Source organism: Ipomoea nil, unplaced genomic scaffold (assembly GCF_001879475.1).
Source record: "Ipomoea nil cultivar Tokyo-kokei standard unplaced genomic scaffold, Asagao_1.1 scaffold0804, whole genome shotgun sequence".
NCBI lineage: Eukaryota > Viridiplantae > Streptophyta > Magnoliopsida > Solanales > Convolvulaceae > Ipomoea > Ipomoea nil.
The window spans coordinates 1,279,467-1,302,896 of record NW_017617232.1 but is presented as its reverse complement, the minus strand read 5'-3'; the positions used below and the strand labels follow the sequence as shown (position 1 = coordinate 1,302,896).

Genomic DNA, 23,430 nt, shown 5'->3' with positions numbered 1-23,430 from the left:
ACCCGTTTCGCAAGCCGACCGTTTTGTTGTGGAAGCTCGTTTTCCTTCCCTCGTTTGTTGTTGCCGTTCTGTTGTTGGCGCTTGTTGGTTGTGTTTTGTTGCTTGTTCTTGTTTATCTTGTTTTCTGATCGTTGTTGGGGTAGTTAGTGTAGTTGGGTTGCTTTGCTAGAATCTAGTTGTTTGGGACTCTAGTGTTGTTTAGAAGGCTTTGGTTGTTGTATTTTGGCCTTAGTGTTTGTTGTGCTCAAGAAAATTCCTCTTGTGATCTTTTAAAATCTTGCAATGTCTTGACTTCTTGACAATTTTATACCTTTTTGAATTCTTGAAATTTGGTCCAAGGATGTTCTTGTTTCTCTTGTCACATTGTTGTTTCGTTTTGCCGTTATGTTTGAATTCGTCGTACACAAGCTTCGGGGACGAAGCTTCTGTTTAGGGGGAGAGGATGTGACACCTCGTAAATCCAAAATCTATTTAAGGATTAATTAGATAATTAATCCTAGTTTATTTGGTAATTTATTCCTAAAATCCTGAAAATTCAATAGTCGGATGACTAGAAATTGACTAGTCAATCCAAGTCAAAGAGTTGAACTCTATGCCTTATGAGTTGTTCCCTTGTCTCCTTACTCTTCCAACTTTAGTAAGGGCAAAGAAGACTTTTTACCTTATGTTTGTGCCCCAAGCAAACCTAGCATCATCCTTCATTTCATTTACCTAATACCCTAAACACAAAAGCTCCACCTTCTCTCTAGAAACTTGATAGCTTCTTCTTCAAGCCAAGTTTTGGGCAACCCTAGATTCTACAAGTTGGTCTCCAAGATTCATACTTTCTTAACCTTGAGCATAGGGGAGGGTAAGATCTTTGATCCCTTGGTGTTTTTAGCACCTTTTTAGGTGTCTTTTTCTAAAAATAGAATCTTTGTTGTCTTTTGGTGTGTTCTTGAAGTTGAAGTTGAAGGAGATCTTTAGGAGAAGCTTTTAAGGGTGTGAAAAGTGAAGGTTTAGGCTACAAAGGTAACTCATGCTTTACAAAATCTAATTTCTTACCTATATGATGATTTCTTGACTTCTACTTGTGATTTTTGCTATGAAATGTGAGATTTGATGCATTGTCTTGTGAGAATAGATATCTAGAGCTTGTTATTAGGGTTCTTGTATGTCATTGCTTGGCTATTTCTTGGGTTCAAGTCATATTGTTTTATTGTGTGAGATTTTGGGTGTTTTGGACTTGTTGAAAATCCCCGAAGGGATTATTTGTGGTACAGGAGTGTACCCGCGGGCGGAACGGCAGGCAGAGCTCCACCCACCGCCCCACCCGCGGGGTACATGCCTCGTGGGTAGTGGTACCGGCGGGCGGAACCACGGGTAGAGGTCCACCCGTGGCCCCACACGCGGGGTACTATACACATTTGTGGTCGTTCGGGGATTTGTTCCGCGTGATTCTTTTGACTCGGTAATTGATGTTTTGACCTCCCGATGTTGTTTTGTTGGGCTATTTGAGTGTCTTTTTGGTGTTTCGTATGTCTAGAACGGTATGTTAGGAATCCTTGTAGGATTTGGTGTCTTGAATCGGGCTAAGTGTCCAACTTTGCGATTCGTTGGACTATGATGAGTCTTGTATGTTCTATGGAACTAATTTTGGTTTACCCGTTTGATAAGCATGCTAGTTTGATGTTGAAATGCTAGCGTGTGTGGTTTGTTCTTTCCTATTGTGGATGGCAACTTGTGTTGACCATCGTTGGAGTCGGATTGTAATCCTTCTTTTTTGAGTATGGTTTCATATCTTTGTTGTGATCCATTGATTGATTCATGTGATGAAAATGTGTGTATTGGTTGTACCTTGATTGCACGGTTAATGGTATGGGACATTAATCACCAAGGTACAGATGTGGTCCTCGTGGTGGCCATGAAATGAAATTGGTGGTGTAATCTGAGCGTAGGCTCATTTGTTGGAGGCTGTGTGATTGAAATGAAAAGTACCCTAGTGTACTCATGAATTGGTGGTATGTTGGAGGCTATGTTGGAGGGGGGACGACGGTTCCGGCGGTACAAGGTTGGACTCAGAAGTACAGGGTGGCACTAGGAGGTAAAGGTTGGAACCGTAATAAGGTCGGGGGTAGCCATAAGGTTAGAACAAGGCATACGGTTGGAACTTGTGACATGAAGTGTCACTGTGGCATGTAGTTGCCAATAAGTGAATGTCTATCATTTTCTGATTAGCATGTCGGGTGGTATTCTACTTTGTGATCAGTAGAATACACCTCGAGTTGTACTTGTTTACTGTTGTTGTCCTTGTCTTGATGTTTTCTACTGTGTGATCAGTAGATTACATCTTGAGCTGTGTTGAGTTGTACTGTTGTTGTTCTTGTCTTGATGTTGTCTTGGGATGTTGATTTCCCTTGTTCTTTTGAGAGTGAAATAGAGTCTTTGCAGTTGACTTCTCTCTATGACTTTTGAACTGATATATATTGTATTCCGTTTCGAAAATGGTTTGTTTTATACTATCTATATATGCTACTTAACGCGTATTGACGGGTTACCAGCAATGTTCGCTGACCGGGCGTCGTCCCCTTTTTTTATGTTGCTTTACATGTATTGAGTAGCCTATGGCGAGTGCGCTAGCTGTTGGTTGTAGTGTAGCTCCCTTGGACCGTGTAAATAGTGTTCTGGGCCTGTGTGCCTTGGGTTGTTTGAACATGGATAGTATGTTTGTTTTATACTAGCATGTGCATCCACTTGAGGTGGATGTGGCATAGCACTTCCCGCTTTTCCCGTTTTTAATTTAAGACTTCCGCTGTTGTTTACGTTTTATGATACCTATTAGTTACCTTGCCTTACGTATTTAAGCTTTTAAAATGTTGTGAAAATCGGGGGTGTTACAGTTGGTATCAGAGCCTAGGTTTGAGCCTAGGATGTTAGAGTCTGGACTTTTAAGAAGTTAAGTGTGGTTTGAGACCCTAAGGTGACCTTAAGTATCTAAGTCTTTATGACATAGGATCCTTAGAACGCGCGGTGAGATTGTGAGTTCTTTTATCGTTTTCTGTTGTGTTGTCTGTGCTTGCTTTCCTTTTAGCTTTGTTTCTCTTTAGTTAAGGCACCAGGTAAGGGTGTGGGCCCTAAGTCTTTCCCGCTATCGTGCTGTTGCTGTAGAAGTCAAGGATGACACCATCGAGACGTCGTGCAAGGTATTCAGAAGCAGCCACCAACGAACAATTAGCTAACAGCCTGCATCAACTGACACAGATCACCCAGACGCTGAGCAATGCTCTCCTCAACAACAACCACCCTCCTCAGAGTGGGAATCATGACATAGTACGCCAAGTCGCAAGTCTCCGTCCCCCGACCTTCGCCGGTGAAGAAGATCCCGCTATGCTGGAAAAATGGATCCGGATGTTTGACAAGATCTTCGAAGCTGTGGTTTGCCCGGAGGATCGCCAGGTAGAGTTGGCTACGTTCTACCTTCGCCAAGAAGCGGACTCGTGGTGGATGCTTGAAAGGCCAGCTCGTAGACGAGATCCGGAGTTCAGTTGGGAAAACTTGAAGGTTAAGTTACGTGAGCGGTTCTATCCTGCTCATGTCAAGGAGGCCTACCTTTGTGCAGCCGACCCCTACCGAGTACAGCAAGTTCAGAAAGGAATCCGGGAGAACCGTAAGAGGAAGCTTGATGGAAGTGTTACACCTGTGGTTAGGAGTTTGATGGCTACTGGTGTTGTATCAACAAGAAGTCTACAAAGAGACGTATCTCAGAGAGGTAAGACTCCCCAGCCAATCTGGGGCGACAAGGCTAAGGGAATGCGCTCTATTTGCAAGAAGTGTGGAAGTGACCACCCCGGCATGGACTGTCTAGAGAAACCAGTAGAGTGTTTTGCTTGTGGCAAGAAGGGTCACCGGTCCTTTGAGTGCAGAACTAAGAGGAAGACATCAGTGGACTCAAAACTAGTTGGTAGTGTGAGACCCCAGTCAGGAAGCAAGCCTCGAAGTGGAAGTAACATCCAAGACCTGTGTACGAAGTCGGGACCTCGGCAAGGCAAGATCCACAGTCGTGAGGCAGATACAAGTGGGAAATGATGAAGTAAGTTCTTGTACCCCTTTTGTTGCACCTTCCTTTGTCGTTGTGGCCTTCCTTGCGTGTTAGCTTCGGGCGTTAGCTTGTTCAAGAGTCACCCTTGGCCCTCTGTAATCTTTCTTTTCCCTAGACAAACCCAATCACCCTTTTTGCCAAGTGATCATTTTTCTTTCGAACATCGATCTTGTTTCTTTCCAAACCATCTTGTGCAAGGCGGCGATGACTTCGGCTTATGGAGGAATCTGGCAAGGCCTAAGAGTTAAGTCATGGCAGAGTCGTAGTAGAGAACCTTCAGTTCGACAAGCATAGTGATCAGCGTTAAGACAAAGTTTCATCGGAAGTCGTGAACCCTTTTTGTCCCTTGAAACCGATCTTCTTCTCTTACCCTCGATAAATCCCTTTCCCTCCTCGAGAAAACCTTCCTATCCTTTCAAACCTCGCTCTTGTTCCCTTCTTGATTTGACTTCGTTCAAGGTTACAACCTCATCTTTCCTAAGTTGTGACTTTGAAAATCTTGATTCCCTTCCTAATCAACGTTATCCTTGAGCTTAAACCGGATACCTTCCATGGGGAAATCCTTTTCAACTCCCTTAAACCTCGTTTTGATTCCTTACTTCTTAAGTTGAAGCATTGTTTACCTCTCTTCTCTTCTTAACCAATATGATCTTCGAGTTTTCAAACCTTAAACCCTTCACTCTAATCTTTTCCTTTGAACCGAACCGATTCTTGTAAGCCTTCTTTCCCCTGAGTTACCTTTCTCCTTTGTTACCGTTCCTGTTTTGGACCTTTCATCCGAACCGAAGCTTTGAAGTTTTCAAGCGCTTCCTTGCAGTGAGTCGTGGTTGTGTGTTAATGCAAGTGTTAAGTTGGCAGCAGGCATCAAGTTAGCCCAAGAGTTAGGGAGAAGGACATCTTGCTCGTTTGTTGGATCTGGCAGTCGTTGCCTTTGTCTGGAAGTGACGGATCAAGTTCAAGCAGATGCCGAACTCAAGTTGTGTAATGTGTGTACCCTGCTTCCTTTAGTTGAAGAAGTCAATGAAGGACGGTTGAAGACGCCATCCTGGTTCTTTGATCCCGAGTGATCTAGCTTAGGGTCCTTGTGGTACCAGTTTCTGTTTGTAGCTTGTTCCTTAGCTGAGACGTCTAGATCTGGGTAGTTCAGTGGTTAGTTTTAAGCAGGGAGTTAAGTTTAACAGCTGCAAACCCCCGTCCATTGCTTCCCATAACATTTTGGAAGCTTGTATGAGAGAGCTGCAATTCTTCGAGGTATGGCGAATTGATGCCATAAACCGTGAACAGAATCAAGTGGCTGATTCGTTAGCCAACCTTGCTCTACAGTGCCCCAATGGTCTTCAGATTCTTACCGAACCACCTGAGGAAATCCTTGGACTTTTGGAAGATGATGTACTGAGCAATCCTTCTTGGCGTTTTGTATATACTAAAAGCTAAACTCTTTGTTTTTTGGGTATCCCCTTCACAGAAGTAATATATATATATATATATATATATATATATATATATATATATATATATATTAGGGAAAATGTCATTTTCCTCTAAATTATTCATGTAAGCACATTAGCCCCCTCAATTATTTTAAAAGTGGCGGTTTCCCCCCCTAATATATTAAATTCACATATTTACCCTTAAAATAAACATTTTATTTATTTTTCTTCTCCAACAAATTATTGTGTATACGTAGGGATGATCATGGTTCAATTCGAAATGAACCGGACCCTATAGCAATCGAATTAAAAGTTTTCGGTTATGATTCAGATCAAAAATTCAATATTTGGATTTCAGTTATTTAAAATTATGAATAAAAAAACTGGATCGTGAACTGTGAACCAGTGGCTCCGGATCCAGTCCGCAATTTTGAACCGTATTTATTTTAAAATTTTATTTTTTATTTTAAAATAGTCTAAATTCAACAATAAATGTATTTTATTTTTTTCCAGTTCGGAACATGAACCGGTCGTCCCGGTTCGCGATTTTAATAAACTCTAAATACCGGGTTTTGATTCTAAATTGTAATTAGAATATTTCGGTTTGGTTGTTATAGTGTCTGTTTGGTTTGAACAAAATTGTGGTCATAATTTGTTGGAGAAGAAAAATAAATAAAATATTTATTTTAAGGGTAAATATGTCAATTTAACATTTTAGGGGGAAAAATAGCCACTTGAATAATTCGGGGGGGGGGGGGGGGGGGGGGGGGGGGGAGGGGGGAGTGCTATAAGTATATAACTCAGGGAGAAAAAGTGTCATTTTCCTTATATTATATTAAGTTGTAATATAAAGGTCTAATTATTTATTGTGTGGACCATAGTCCACTGAGCTGTGTGAACCATGAATATCATGTATATTTTAAATATATTAAAAGCACATTTGTAGTGTACTAAAGTCACATTATTTGATAGTATATATAAAATAATGTACTTTCATGTTTAAATAATATACTTTCAAAAAATGTACTTTACGTACAAAAATAATATTTTTTAACTATATTTTTAAAAATGGTCCATGTAATAATGGTTGTTATTTAATAGAGGTAAATTATTAATTTTAATTGATGTTATATATATTAAATTAAATGATAATTTATGCTATCAATTCTTGCAGATTTAGTCTTGAATGACTCTTTAAAAAAAAAATGAATTTTGCCTTAATTGAAATTGAAAAATGTTATTAATAATGGGTATGAGTTTGATGGAATTTAAATGAGAAAATTTCAATTTTGGTCATATGACTATAGGAGCTTTGTTAATTTCAGCACTTGACTTTCAAAAGTGTCAATTTAGTACCTTGACTATGTAATTTTTATCAATTTTGGTCACTCCGGTTAAATTGTCGGCCAAATTTTACCGGAAAAATTTAATCATTCATTTAGTCTATAATTTGAGGGGCAAAATCGTCTTTTGAAGTCTGGTAAAATTGTCTTTTTCCGGCGAAATTTGACCGGTAATTTGGCCGAAGTGACTAAAATTGACAAAAATTACATACTCAAGGTACTAAATTGATATTTTTGAAAGTCATGTGTTAAAATTAACAAAACCCCTATAGTCATATGACCAAAATTGAAATTTTCTCGAATTTAAATTAAAATACGAAAATTTTTATGTCCAAGATGAGAACAATCAACCTAAACGAGTGGAACCAACACTAATAGTAAATCAAAGCGACTATTAATATCAGCCGACACATATTTAATACATACACCAATGAGTTGCGTAACAACACTTAATATTTTTTTTTTTTTTTTTTTTTGAAAGTTACTGGCTCTATTACATTGTAGTATCTGTTCATATACTTTCTCAACCTATTGAAACACAAAGAACCAATAACGCCTCCACTAAGGCTTGAACTCGTAATCTTCCAAATGGAAATCCAACCCGGGTACCATTAGACCACACTTAATATTTAATTATATAAATTTAGATAGGATTAATATTTTATACTTGAGCTAAAATTATTTTTTTGGATTGACTACATATTAGGGATGACTTTTAAATCATTTACAAATATATGAATTTGTGGGACATAATATTTTGTTTGTGACTAATAAATAGAATGGTATTTGGGTTATATATACAAAAGTATAATTATATATTTGGGTTATCGTTTCAAATTTTTTAGATTTTCATACTTTTCTATTTTTTTTTTCTCTTATCATATTATACTATATATTTTATTTTATATATTATATATATGGTCATATATCGCACAGGGTGCAATACTATAGAAGTGGAAGTAAACTCGCAGGACCATTTTAGAGAGAGACAAAATTTCCCTTGAAAAAAAATGAAGTTAAATGGAATTATTTTTTAACACATGATCAACAATAAAATTATTTAAGTTTATGCAGTGCATCTCATGAATGGAATGTTATAATTTAATATCATAATAGTTAAATTTGTATTGAGCTAGATTTTAATATTAGAGTAGTAGACTTTATAACATGTTGGTTTGTTAGTGAAGAACCTTGGTGGCTCAACTAAAATCCCAGAAACATAATAAGCAATTCTTCAATTCCTGGGGTTTCGCAGTTGCAATAGAGATCTTAAATATCTAAAAGATCGTGCAATTTTGGCCCCAACTTTGGATGTGGTAGATACAATCAATGAATACATGAATGAATATAATAATGTTGAAGGAATGACGTATCTCAGTTGTAATTCAGTATGTAAATCTTATTCAAATGTTGACATGCTAGCTGATCTGCACACACCGGAATTTTTAAATGGCTTACGATGTTCTGGAGTTCCAAATCACTCATTGACAAATTGGCTCACCCGTTATGCTTTTGAGAAATATTGATCACCCATTGGGGTTGTGCAGTGGTACAAGGATGATCATTTCAAAGTTGGCTGATCATGTTTTAGAAGCTCAAATATTGTGCGGATAAAATGCTGGTACAAAGGTCTTAATTTCAAGGATGTCATTAACACCTTCTGATCCATGATTGTTTTTAAGTTCCAGAGAAAACAATTTCCCCTAATGTTGTCATATGCCATGTCAATAAATAAAAGTCAGGGTCAAATACTGTTAAACGTGGGTTTGTTTTTGAAGAGGCCGATATTTAATCATGGTCAAATGTATGTAGCAGTGTCGAGAGTTAGTAATCCTAAGGGATTAAAAATTCTTATTTGTGATGAAAATGTAAAATCTAAAAATACGACTACAAATGTTGTATACAAAGAAGTATTCAATAATGTCTAATAAATTTTAAATAGTGGACTATCCAATTATTTTTTGACAATTATACTATATATTATAATATTATTACATATTGTTGTGCACCATACGGGTGCACTAGTACTTTGTAATACCAATGCAAGTAATAGCCGTCCAATTAAATAGCCTATTCATTTCCCAAGCAACATACATTGAGAAACTAAACTGCAATAATTACAATTCAAATCCTATCATATCAATATAACACTACTTTTAAATATTATTACACATCAGAATATTACAAATCAGAATAACAGTGCTTTTAAATATTGATTTAAATATAAAGGATAATTCAATTCAAATCCTATTATATCATACGGTGCATGTATTTCACTCCATCTCTGATCACCGGAAAATATGTCTTGCATAAATTTGAAGGGACTGTTTACCACCATGAAGGTGTTGAAGCTCTTGCCCACCAAGCTGATTCCGTTCAAGCTGCACCGCCTCAACCGCTCCAAAGTCATCAAGAAGCAGCAGCAGCGGAAGACACCGTTCGCCGACAAGGCTATCATCAAGAAAGGTGGTTTCGGCCGATGGCCGAAGCTAACCGGCAAGGCAAAACGGAAGAAGTTTCTTTTCAAGACGACGAAAAGGATCGATTTTCATAAGAAACCGGCGCCGATGTATATAGACCAGCTATTCGTGGAGCCCGTGAGGAGCATCCAGAGATTCCGGATGCCAAGAAATGGGTCCCCAGCTTGTTGACGATGGATCCAGTGAGGCTCATGATATGTGGGAAGTCATCGTGCTGGCTTCGCCGGAGATGCACGGAATCAAGAGAGGGCGGAGGAGTTCATATCCAATTTCCGAGCAGAGATGAAACGATAATTGCTTATTGTAATACTTCAATTACAATACATGTTCTATCTCAACTAAAAATATAGATAGTTATTTTACATGTTACATCTCAACTAAAAATTTCGATACTTTCTATCTCTACTAAAAGTTTCAATAGTTTCTGTCCATAGTTAGACTACATAATTCGTTCTATAATAATAATAATAACCCTTTATTCAAACATTTTCTTAGTATTCAAGATGGAGAATGAGAACAAGAATCCATATGTACATTCACTATTTCGATTGAAACAAGTAATCTTTTTGATATATTTAAAGGGAAGGCAAACTCTCAACAGTTTAGTCTCAAACCTATGACACTGATACAGAGTTTGAACTAAACTTCAAATTTGACAATATTACATCAGGCTTGAGTAAATAACTAAAGGATAACATTACTAAACTTCAAATTTGACAATATTACATCGAGTAAATAACTAAAGGATAACATATTATTATCAGCATCTCAATACAGAAAATCCTTCATTGGATCATCATGGTGGATCTTCTTCATCCTATATGCCTCCATTTCTTCGGGTGTGACCTGGAAGACAATTACATGAATGGTCAAGATTACAACAGGATGAGGAGATGGGGTATGAATACAAGAAATGAAATGAAATGAAGAGAGCAGCATACCTCATTATCATACTTCACATTATATTTCCGTTTCCTTTCATCTGTCACTTCTCTTCTCCGTTCATCCTCCTGGTTATACAACGTAAAACATGCATCAAAGAATGTTTTTGAATTCATAAAAACCTACATGTAAGGAGAAATTATTGGTTGTGTACGGTGCACAGGAAATGGTTGTGAAAGCACATACCTTTTTGAGTGCTTCAGCCAATTTTTTGTCATCCAGAACCAAATCATCTGGTACATCAGTTCCCCATGTAGCAAGTTTCTTCTGCTCAGTTGGTGTATGGGCATCTGGATAATTCATAATCAATTTAGATGATATATAAATGGACACACATGTATACAAATAACATAAAACCTGGAACAAATGCTCATAGCAAAAATACTTTGAACTGGCAATATTAACTTACCTTCTGTAGCTTCTTTGCGAGCAATATTGGCCTTCATTAGATCACCTGCAGCTTCAGCTGCTTCAATTCCAGCTGTTCCTGTGCAATAACTATTTCGGATGGTCTGTTTGCAACACTTGTAACCCCATTGGTGGTCCTTCCACCAGGAACCCCAAACAGTAGTGTGATTATTGACGAAAGCATCCTCTTCATATTTGCTCCTAGGAAGTGACATCTCCTGCAGACAAAATGGTATTGATCTTGTTAAACCCGAATAAGAATATTCACTCAAGAAAACAACAGGCAGAACACAAATGCTGCAATGACATATTCCTATTCAATCCCAACTTCCCATATAAGACAATGGGGTTGGTACTGTTTATGCAGAAGAATTTCCATATATGCAGTTAAGGTAAAAATGTCAAATACATATTCATGAACTCTTATTTCAAATATTACCTGTCCCTTCACAATCCTGCCAGTTCGATCATATTCAACTTCTTTCTCACTTTGGCCCAGTAAAAGTTCTCTAGGAAGTGGTTCCTCACTAGCTGCATTGCCATATTTATCCATGATGGTGTCCTTGGTCTGGCCCTTCAATTTCTCTTTACTGACTTTATAATTTTTATAAAGCAATTCAGCTTGGGAGGGAGCTGCTTGCATATGGATGTCATGGCCCTTCTCAAAAGATTCCCAAGCATGGATATTGAGCTGCTTGAACTCCAGTGCTTGACCACTTAATCTATTTTGGTTATCCCCCTATAACACAACCAAACCACAGATCAATCATTGAATATAAGCAAATTACTAATTTTTTTAAATAACACTATTAAAACAAAACTTACAGCATAGAACTTCTCATTTGGATCCATATCTGGAAGGGGGTCTTCACGCATGGACCGGGTTTTGGGGTCATAGTGGGCAGAATTGACATCAAGATTAAGAAGATATTTGGCAGTATCTTCTCGAATACGTAGATTCCTGAAAAGAGAAAAACATTAAGAGCGTTGAGATGTTAAGCATTTTTAAGAATATGCATGTCAGGGGATAGTAGATATAGATATATATATATATATATAACTCACCTGACAGTCCCAGTGCTACCACCTCCTGTAGTGCGCACACGCTTCTCGACCTTTGCAAAATCCATCTGCTTACTTTCATCAACCTTCGTTTCATCTACCTTCAAAGCATCTTCCAAATCTTCATCATCGCTAGCATCACCTTCCTGATTTTCATTATTGTTCTTCTCCTCCAACTTCTTAAGCTGCTGTTCCTTCAGATATTTCCTTCTAGCTTCATCCCTGGCTTCATATCTATCAACAACATGGACATAAGAAGCAGCATCATAACCATTCCAGCGGTCCCTTTTACCATCATAATCTAGCTCAAACTGCTCTACTTTCTCATCTGGGGCAATACTTTTCCCTGTCCACTTTGCTCCTAGTTTACGAGGCCTTTCCATACAAGATTTGGCAGTATGGGTCATTGCTCCACAGCTGCAGAAAGTATTTCAAAATTTTAGTGAAAGCATTAACAAAAGAAGAGTGGAAGTACAACACGTTAAAACTCCTCACAAAACCAACAGGGAATTATACTAGGTTCTCACTGCTTAACACAATTTTGGAAATAAAAAGAAATAATAAAACAAAAGAATTTGCTGCCTGACTTACTTCTCACAGGCACCTTTTCTATATTTGTCAGCCTGGTATATCTTGGCACCCCTGTCGTACCATGACTTTGTATAATTAGGATCTGACTTCCATTTCCTTTGATGTTTTAAGCTCTAAAAAACATTCAAGTCAAAGGTATGCAAGTTATAATTCATCCATAACAAGTAATGCATATATCACAAAGAAAGAAAAAAAAAAAAGTCCAAAGTCAAATTACAAACAGCATAAGATAAGAAAACATACAGGTTTCTCGGCATTGAGATACCAAGGTGCTGAGGACATATACTGTGGAATGTGAGGGTTAATTTCTTTTCCATCCTCATCAAGCTCAGCTGGTGCAAGCCCAGCCTTTCTTGCCTCTTCCAATTCCAACTGTTTCCTATGGTCTTCTCTTGATTTGAATGCAACTGCGTTTCCCACAATTTAACATGTTATTTCAGAGTAAATTCAAAAACAACAACAACAATAATAATAATAATGAACTTTTTTGCGCTAATCACAGAAGCTAAATAAACTACAAAAACATAACCTGGAAAAAACCGTTCCCAGAATTTAACAAGTTATTTCGGAGTAATTCAACAACAATAGTATGTAGTTTAATAATAATAACCCTCCTAGTCACATATGCTAAATAAGCTACAAAAAATTAATTTGGAAATAACGTTTACACAATTTAACAAGTTACTTTGGAGTAATTAATTAATAAACAATAGTAGTATTTTGTTTTTAAATCCTACTAATCGCAGAAGCTAAATAAGCTGGAAAAAACGAACGGGATTCACCAAACGATTGAAACTGAAATCTAACTCTAGATATTTATGCGTATATCAAAAAATTGAAGTAAACCTAAAGTAAAGAGCTTCCGAACAATCAACTAAGAACACGGTCCACAAACAGGTCTACTGGCATCGAGGTACCAAATTGATAAGGTGATAAGGAACACGCATACATACAAAAGAACGAAAAAGGCGAGAAAGAAAACCTGAAGCGGTAGCCATGATTAGCAGAGACGACGACGATTGAATCTATAGTGTATTCAGGAAGAAGATCGATGAGCCCTCGAGAGAAACTGCAAAAGATTTAGAAAATCGATTCTCCTATATTTATTAGGAATTTAGGAGAGAGCAATAAGAGTAAGGTGTGTGAGATGTTATGAAACAGCTGAAAGCAGAGGCTCTACACAGATAAAGAGTAGAGAACTTTTGGTCTGCGATGAAGTGGTATTTTATGTCATTGTTTAATGTATTCATTCTCCTGAAATTAGATTGTTTACACAGATTTATGCACTACCAAATAGAGGTTCTACAGATATTTATGATCTACACACATTTTTGCTCTACACAGCATTTCATTTTTTGTGCTCACTGTATTTCATTTTCCTTATGCTAATGTTTTATTTATTTCACTAATCTTATGTGCAGGGAACCTTCATTCGTTTGAACATGCAAAACAATGATGTAAAAAAATACAAATGTGTATAAATTTTACCTTTAGGACTTTAGGTTAACTGCTGTAAAAAGTCCTTTACGCAGTATCAGTACTGCAACAGTGCTGTCTCAATCCACAGGAATTAATGACTTTACGAGTGGTGCTTTGACTGTAACTACAGTAACTGATCTATTGAAAAAGAAGCAGGTTAGATTCTATAGTTCTAAAAACCATGAATACAGTAAAAAAAAACAGATTATAGATTAAATAAGATAGATTACATAAGACAGAGTAACCAAGTAATTTGGTAAATAGTGATGTTTCAACCAGCTATGTAACAAATAACAGAACTGCTATTAAATCAAGATTTGTGAAAAATGGGGCATCGGAATTATGTTTCATCATTTGCCATATACTTGGTAGAAAAAGGGTAGTATATTTTCCATAAATAAACAATAAAGAATTAAAACTGTTTTTATAATTTTTTGTTGTGTTGGAAATTATTGACAGGTAGAAGACAAGCAGCAGTGTGAAGCTTTCAAGAGGTTATTTTCAAAATAATTCTATAAATCATCAAGTATAGTTTGTATTTAGGAAAACTTAACATGACACAAACAGTGTAACTTAAACTAATAGTCCATAACAATTATTGGTTTTCAAATGTCATAGGTATTCAAACAATAATTAATGTTATTTCATAAATAATGTATAGCAACACTTACTTGATATTTGAAGGTCCCAAAGCAGTTGATCATCCTTTTTATCTTCTGTTAAGCCATACGAATTTAACATCACAGCATTGGTCCCTGGAAATATAATGTTCAAATGATTTTTTTTGTTTTGAAATACTATCAAATGATTTTAAGTAACACAATTTATCATTATGATGACAGACAATAAAGCATCATAGTTGAATAAAGCAGATCATCTCCTTCTTTCTTGAGACATATATATACACTCTTCCAGATTAACTATATTATCTGTATGCATAAATTTATGTTACTTGGATACAGTTTTTATTTTTATTAGATAACAGGAACTATAATTTCAATAAAACTATACAAAAAGGCTTAAAAATTAAATCACAAAACATAACAACTTCCAATTTCTGCCTAAAAATGACAGTAAACAGCACAATCTAATTAAGCTATTAAGTATTGTGTGCTATCATAAATAATGATAAACTCATAAACCTGTTGGAATTCCCATGATAAATTACCTATAACAACAACTAATTAAGAATTGCTATTCTCAAAGCGTAGCTATAAAAGGAACAGCCACTCAAATATTTCTAATCAAATAGTATCATTCACCAGCTAAAATTGTCCTATACTTCGACAGTTAAAGAGATGAAGAAATTGACCAGATTGTGTGTTATAGGAAGTAAGCGAAAATATCAGTCTGACAACATATATAATTCATTTTTACTTCTATTTTTTTATTATCAGTAGACAAAAACCACCATACACAAAATACTTATCTTTCTTCAAACGCATGTATTTAGCTGTTGAATATGCAATTATTCAAATAAAAAATAAAACCACAGATACAAACATTTGTAGGTAAAGAGAAGAAAGAAAAAACCATAGATCTACAACAATCTAGGGCCGATAATTAGGGGTGAGCATCGTTCGGTTACGGTTAATAACCGACCGATAACCGAATAACCGATGGCATTTTTCTACTCTCCCTAACCGACCGATCATACACTTATAACCGAATAACCGAGCATCCCTAAGAAAAATTGTAATAATGTAATATTACAGTCTACAGATTTACCGTACTTTAATGTCTTCAAATTCACACTAAAATGTAAATAAACTTACAATACTACATATAGTCCATAGTACAAATGCATAATAACAGAGTTGCAATACGACTTGGAATATAAAACTAACCTTACGATTAAATAAATTACAAGGGATGGCAACCTTACGATTTTGAACCAACACAAAAAGTAAGAATATAGGAATGAAAAGAAACACCAAAATGAGCAATTTAGAATAAATTTTATCTGAACTGTTTGTTATCATCTGTAAGTCTGTAACTCCCCAAAAGCAAAATCCACACTCAGTTAAAGTAATTTATTTTGGAGCCTGGACTCTGGACAAACACACAGCAAGCAGTCAAGTTTGCAATTTTTTTATAAAATTAAAATTCGTGTTTTTTTTTTAATTATAAATCGAAGTGAACAAATACTAAAATAGAAAATTAGAAATTATCAAATTAGTATGATATATGCAACTTACCTTTGACGAAGATGAGTAACGACCAACGAAGAAGGGCAGCGATTTAAGGGCGTGAATCACAGTGTCAGACGAAGAGGAGGCGACTTTGGGCTCCGGCGAGGGCTGAGAACAGAGAAGACGACCTGCGAGGCGAGGCCTAAGAACCAGAAGCCAATTGGCGAGGCGTCGCCTGAGAACTGAGAAGACAACTACGGTGACTCCAACCTCCGGCGAGTGGGCGAGGCTTAGGGAATTTGGACTAGGAAGAATGAATGGGCTAACAGTTGACTTACAATATATATATATATATATATATATATATATATATATATATATATATATATATATATATATATATATATATATATACTAATATAAGAGCCTAAGAGAGGTAGGCCTATAATGGGTAGAAAAAATGGCTTCAGATTTTAATCAAATGAATGGCTCAGATTGATTGAAAGATTGATCAGATTTAAATTTTACACTAAAATTTCCTAAAATACCCACACACCGTTACTAATTCCGTTAAAATTTTAAGAATTGTCGTTAATTCACCGTTAACTTACTCATTGATTTCAATAGAAAAAGGTCTTAGGTTCGAATCTCATCCCAATCAAAGTTGGCATAATTAGTACTCTATTTTACTATTATTAAATTATATATAAATAATAATTTAGTAGTTACAACAAAAAATAATACATATGCATTTCTTTAATTTATAATTATGTGTCCACAATGCCTTTATTAAAAAAAAATCATTATCAATAAATTAACTAAGAGAAATAATTTTATTAGTTATATTGTCTTTATTTTTCTTCAATATAAAAATTTTTTATATTCAAATTTACTAATTGATTATATTCGCTATATTATCCTTACAATGTCTTTATTCAGTGAAAAAAAAATTATTAATTATCAATAAATTAATTAAAAGAAATATTTTCATTAGTTATATTGTCTTTATTTTTCTCAAATGTAAAAATTTTTACATTCAAATTCATCAATTGATTATATTCACTATATTATCTATTATCTTTTTTCTGCACTATTTTTCTAATTAAATATCAAAATTATAATACAAAATAATGCTATATATTTATTTACCAAGTATTCAAATCACACAACAAATTGAAGTGAGAACTACCTCGCAATGTCCTTGTTTGACAATCAGCAGTTAGGAGTTAGCGTTAGCGGATTATACTAGCGGATTTGACCAACGAATTTATTTAATTATTAACATTGGGTAGAAAAAATGACTGCCAAATTATTAAATCAAATGAATGGTTCATATTGTTCAGGTTTTAACTTTTTTCTTTTAAGATTTTATAATTTTATAATTTATCCTTAATTATATGATTATCCATTTAATTTTTCCGTTAATTCACCGTTAGTCTAATTCTAATATTAAAGTCTAATATAGAATTATAACTACACCATTAATCTAATTCTAATATTAAAGTCTTAATAGAACGTAACCACAAATCCTAATGTCGGAATCTCCTCAAACAATATTAGTATATATTTAATATTTTATGCCCTAATTTTTATTTGTTCTCCCTTATATCCCGTATTTGGTTTCAACCATACCTATACAATTATTTTATTGACAATTATAATCAATCTTGACTATATTATCTTGCATTTGTAAACTTAGAATTACCTATTTAACCCGCACCGGCTTAGCTCAATGGTTTTGAACCTCGGCGGCGGCAGTGCGGGAATTATGTCCAAAGTGGGCAGATTCCTTGTCCACAATGCTCTGTCGAGTCGGAGTGTGGGGGAGCCTTGGGGTTGGAGACTCAACCTCTGGGAGAAGAATTACCTATTTAAATACGCAAATTCAACCTTCAATTATCTATGCATGAACAATTTCAATATAATCCTGCCTTAATATACTAAGTACTTATTTAAAAAAAAAAAACATTGGGCATTATCCCAATCGCGCAATGCGCGTAAAAAACTAGTATATATATATATATACTATCTATCTACTATACTCAAGAGAGTTAGGCTTATAATGGGTAGAAAAATGATGGTCAAATTTTTTAATCAAATGAATGGCGATTGATCAATTTTAATTTTTTCTTAAGATTTACTAATTTATCCTTAATAAATATGATTATTTGTTAACTTTTCTGTTAAATATTATCTTTTTCATTAATTTCTGTTAGTTTACCATTAACTTACTCATTGATTTCAATTTAAAAAAAAAACATTCAAATCACACAATAAATTGAATTAGGAAACTACCTTGCAATGTCCTTGTTTGGCAATCAGCAGTTAGCTTTTCAATATTAGTATATATTTAATATTTTATGCTCTAATTTTTATTTGTTCTCCTTTATGTCCTGTATTTTGTTTCAACCATACATATACAATTATTTTATTGACAATTATAATCAATCTTGACTATATTATCTTGCATTTGTAAATTTAAAATTACCTATTTAAATACGTAAATTCAATATTCAATTATTTATGCATGAACAATTTCGATATAATCTTGCCTTAATATACTTTAAAGTACTTATTTATATATAATAAAAAAAAAACAATGGACATTATTTCAATCGCGCAATGCGCGTAAAAAACTAGTATATATATATATATATATATATATATATATATATATATATATATATATATATATATATATATATATATATATATATATCAAAAATTAATATTATTAATAAAATAACAAAAATGTTATTAAACTGTTTAAATTGTATATATATTAATTGTAGTTCACATAAACTTAAAATTTTCATGTGTACTAATTTAGATGTGTTATAATTTTATTATAAGAAATTATTTATCGCGAAGTATTTGGTAATTTATTAGTATGCCTAGATTTTTACGCGTATTGCGCGATTGGGTAATGCCCAATGTTTTTTTTAAAAAGTACTTTAAAGTATATTAAGGTAGGATTATATTAGAATTGTTCATTCATAAATAATTGAATGTTGAATTTGCGTATTTAAATAGGTAATTCTAAATTTACAAATGCAAGATAAGATAGTCAAGATTGATTATAATTGTCAATAAAATAATTGTATAGGTATGGTTGAAACCAAATATGGGACATAAGGGAGAGCAAATAAAAATTAGGGCATAAAATTTTAAATATATACTAATATTGAAGAACTAATTATTGATTGTCAAACAAGGACATTGCGAGGTAGTTTTTCCACTTCAATTGGTTGTGTAATTTGAATACTCTTTTTGTAAATAAATCCCTCAAGTAGTTAATATGATTGGCTTAATTATATTTTTTTTATATTTTTTTATTTTTTAAAACAATTATTATTATTATTATTATTATTATTATTATTATTATACCCTTAGGTCATTTTACATGTTAATCTAAAAAGCTAATTTTTTCAAATATCTTTTTACCAACCGTTGATATAATTCGCTCGTCAAATCAGCTAATATAATCTGCTAACGCTAACCGCTAATTACTGATTGTCAAACAAGGACATTACGAGATAGTTCTTACTTCAATTTGTTGTGTGATTTGAATACTCTCTTTATCAACAAATTCCTCAAGTAGTTAATATGATTGGCTTTATTAATTATGTTTTTCTTAATTTTTTCATGGTATTAATAAAATACTTGGTAAATAAATATATAACATTATTTTGTATTATAACTTTGATATTTAATTAAAAAAAATAGTGCACAAAAAAGATAATAGACAATGTAGTGAATATAATCAATTGATGAATTTGAATGTAAAGAATTTTTACATTGGAGAAAAATAAATACAATATAATATAATAAAATTATTTCTCTTAATTAATTTATTGATAATGAATATTTTTTTTAATAAAGACATTGTAGGGATAATGTAGAGAATATAATCAATTGATGAATTTGAATGTAAAGAATTTTTATATTGGAGAAAAATAAAGACAATATAACTAATAAAATTATTTCTCTTATTTAATTTATTGATAATGAATAATTTTTTGAATAAAAACATTGTAGATACATAATTCTATATTAAAGATCGAAATGCATATGTATTATTTTTTGTTGTAACTACTAAATTATTATTTAATTTAATAAAAGTAAAATAGAGTACTAAATATGTCAACTTTGATTGGGATGAGGTTCGAACTTCGAACTTAAGACCTTTCTTATTGAAATCAATGAATAAGTTAACGGTGAACTAACAGAAATTAACGGAAAAGATAATATTTAACGGAAAAGTTAACGGATAATCATATTCATTAAGGATAAATTAGTAAATCTTAAGAAAAAATTAAAATCTGATCAATCTGAGCCATTCATTTGATTAAAAAACTTGACCGCCATTTTTTCTACACATTATAGACCTAACTCTCTTGGGCTCTTATTTGTATACTAGTTTTTTACGCGCATTGCGCGATTGGGATAATGCCCAATATTTTTTTTAAAATAAGTACTTTAAAGTATATCAAGGCAAGATTATATTGGAATTGTTCATGCATAGATAATTGAATGTTGAATTTCCATATTTAAATAGGTAATTCTAAGTTTACAAATATAAGATAATATAGTCAAGGTTGATTATAATTGTCAATAAAATAATTGTATAGATATGGTTGAAACAAAAAACGGGACATAAGGGAGAGCAAATAAAAATTGGGGCATAAAATATTAAATATATACTAATATTGAAGGGCTAACTACTGATTGCCAAACAATGACATTGCGAGGTAGTTTCCGACTTCAATTTGTTGTGTGATTTGAATACTCTTTTTATCAATAAATCTCCCAAGTAGTTAATATGATTGACTTAATTATATTTTTTATTTTATTTTTATTTTTTAAAACAATTATTATTATTATTATTATTATTATTATTATTATTATTATTATTGTTATTATTATTATTATTATTATTATTATTATTATTATTATTATTATTATTATTATTATGTATACCCTTAGTTCATTTTACATGTTAATCTAAACAACTAAATTTTTTCAAATTTTTCTTTACCAACTGTTGATATAATTCGCTGGTCAAACCCTCTAACGCTAATCGATAATGGCTGATTGTCAAACAAGGACATTGCGATGTAGTTCTCACTTCAATTTGTTGTCTGATTTGAATACTCTCTTTGTCAACAAATCCCTCAAGTAGTTAATATGATTGTCTTTTTAATTATATTTTTATTTTTATGGTATTAATAAAATACTTGGTAAATAAATATATATCATTATTTTGTATTATAACTTTGATATTTAATTAAAAAATAGTGCAAAAAAAGATAATAGACAATGTAGTGAATATAATTAATTGATGAATTTAAATGTAAAGAATTTTTAAATTGGAAAAATATAAAGACAATATATCTAATAAAATTACTTCTCTTAATTTTTTTTTATATATAATGAATAATTTTTTTTTAATAAAGACATCGTAGAGACAATATAACAAATATAATCAATTGATGAATTTGAATGTAAAGAATTTTTATATTGGAGAAAAATAAAGACAATATAATTAATAAAATTAGTTCTCTTATTTAATTTATTGATAATGAATGATTTTTTTTTTGAATAAAGACATTGTAGACACATAATTCTAAATTAAAGAAAGGGAAAATGACACTTTTTCCCCCTGTGTTATATACTTATACCACTTTTTTCCCCTATATTATTTAAGTGGCAATTTTCCCCCCTGATATATTAAATGGACATATTTACCCTTAAAATAAATATTTCATTTATTTTACTTCTCCAACAAATTATAACCACAATTTGAAAAAATAAAATACATTAATTGTTGAATTTAGAATACTTTAAAAAAAAAAATAATAAAATTTTAAAATAATGTTTGAACCAACAGTTCAAATTGGATCCGAAATTGTGAAACAATGATTCAAAATAAAAATCAAATCGCGATTATATATACTTATATGTGAGAGTCAATATAAATGCGAAAAAAACATACACTATTTGCAAATATTATAATTCTAATTTTAAGCTATTGCTAGTAGTTGTTCCGATTTGAACCTCTGGTTCACGGTTCAGAATCTATTTTTTTCCACTTCACAATTTTAATAAACGGAAATCCAAATATTGGGTTATGTTATGAATCGTAACTGAATTTTTTTTTATTTGATTGCTATAGTGTTCGGTTCAGTTCGAACCGAACCGTGGCCATCCCTACGTATAAACAATAATTTGTTGAACAAGAGAAATAAATAAAATATGTATTTTAAGGGTAAAAATGTCTATTTAATATTATCAGGGGGAAAAACCGCCACTTTTATAATAATTGAGGGGGCAAATGTGGATGCATGAATAACTCAGGGGGAAAAAGTGCTATAAGCATATAACATAGGGGGGAAAAGTGCCATTTTCCCTTAAAGAAATGCATATGTATTATTTTTTGTCGTAGCTACTAAATTATTATTTTCTTTAATTTAATAAGAGTAAAATGGAGTACTAATTATGCCAACTTTTATTGGGATGGGGTTCGAACCTAAGACCTTTTTATTGAAATCAATGAGTAAGTTAACGGTGAACTAACAGAAATTAACGGAAAAGATAATATTTAACGGAAAAGTTAACGGATAATCATATTCATTAAGGATAAATTAGGAAATCTTAAGGAAAAAATTAAAATCTAATCAATCTGAGCCATTCATTTGATTAAAAAATTTGACCGCCATTTTTTCTACCCATTATAGGCCTAACTCTCTTGGACTCTTATTAGTATGGTAGATGGTAGATAGTAGATAGATAGTAGATATATATAAAAAAAAATTAAAATCTGATCAATCTGAGTCATTCATTTGATTAAAAAACTTGACCGCCATTTTTTCTACCAATTATAGGTCTAACTCTCTTAGGCTCTTATTAGTATAGTAGATACTAGATTAGATATGAATTAATAGTTGTGCTTAATAAAAGATCGGTATTACATCAAATGACATATTCATATCTTTTGTTAAATATTACATATTTTGAATTAATAGTTGTACACTAATTATGTATACAATTGTTTCCTAAAAATATATATTCCTACAATTGACGTAATATTACATTTGGGATGGGCTCAAATTATATATATATATATATATATATAGTACACTAATTATGTATACAATTGTTTCCTAAAAATATATATTCCAAATGTAATATTACGTCAATTGTAGGAATATATATTTTTAGGAAACAATTGTATACATAATTAGTGTACTATATATATATATATATATATATATATATATATATATATATATATATATATATATATATATATATATATTTATATTTATATTTATATTTGCAAAATTGCACAGTTGACAAATTCTAAACCATTTGATCTCAAGTATTAAATGGCTTAGACCTGTTTTCACGGATTCATATATCAGAATTACAATTTTTAAATAATACTAAAAATGTCGCATACAAAGAAATTTTTGATACTGTGTA

At 32.6% G+C, this 23,430-nt stretch overlaps 1 protein-coding gene and 1 long non-coding RNA gene across 4 annotated transcripts; both read right to left on the bottom strand.

Moving 5' to 3' along the window:
• Positions 1 to 9,805: 9,805 nt before the first annotated feature.
• On the bottom strand, positions 9,806 to 13,447 carry LOC109177447 (pre-mRNA-splicing factor SLU7-like). Of its 3 annotated transcripts, XR_002053588.1 has the most exons (12): positions 13,317 to 13,447; positions 12,578 to 12,741; positions 12,335 to 12,447; positions 11,747 to 12,160; positions 11,507 to 11,642; positions 11,121 to 11,420; positions 10,683 to 10,899; positions 10,460 to 10,563; positions 10,273 to 10,341; positions 10,087 to 10,177; positions 9,990 to 10,028; positions 9,806 to 9,953 (listed from the first exon to the last, which is right to left on the bottom strand). XR_002053588.1 is itself a non-coding variant. In XM_019326840.1 (11 exons), exons 1-10 carry the CDS (start codon positions 13,330 to 13,332, stop codon positions 10,100 to 10,102), a joined length of 1,611 nt encoding a protein of 536 aa, XP_019182385.1. In that variant the 5' UTR covers positions 13,333 to 13,447; the 3' UTR covers positions 9,806 to 10,002; positions 10,058 to 10,099. The 3 variants fall into 3 exon arrangements, 2 of the variants coding, with proteins under 2 accessions (XP_019182385.1, XP_019182386.1); XM_019326840.1 differs by having other exon boundaries at positions 9,806 to 10,002; positions 10,058 to 10,177; XM_019326841.1 differs by having other exon boundaries at positions 9,806 to 10,028.
• A 359-nt stretch (positions 13,448 to 13,806) lies between these two features.
• On the bottom strand, positions 13,807 to 16,249 carry LOC109177449. The gene is made up of 3 exons (XR_002053589.1): positions 16,012 to 16,249; positions 14,485 to 14,568; positions 13,807 to 13,951 (listed from the first exon to the last, which is right to left on the bottom strand). It is a non-coding gene; the product is annotated as an uncharacterized LOC109177449 (long non-coding RNA).
• Between the last annotated feature and the right edge of the window lie 7,181 nt (positions 16,250 to 23,430).

Coding starts and splice junctions, on each gene's coding strand:
- LOC109177447 (XM_019326840.1), bottom strand. Junction 10,342..10,459: donor TGGCTGAAGCACTCAAAAAG/GTATGTGCTTTC, acceptor TTGTATAACCAG/GAGGATGAACGGAGAAGAGA. Junction 10,178..10,272: donor ATGTGAAGTATGATAATGAG/GTATGCTGCTCT, acceptor ATTGTCTTCCAG/GTCACACCCGAAGAAATGGA.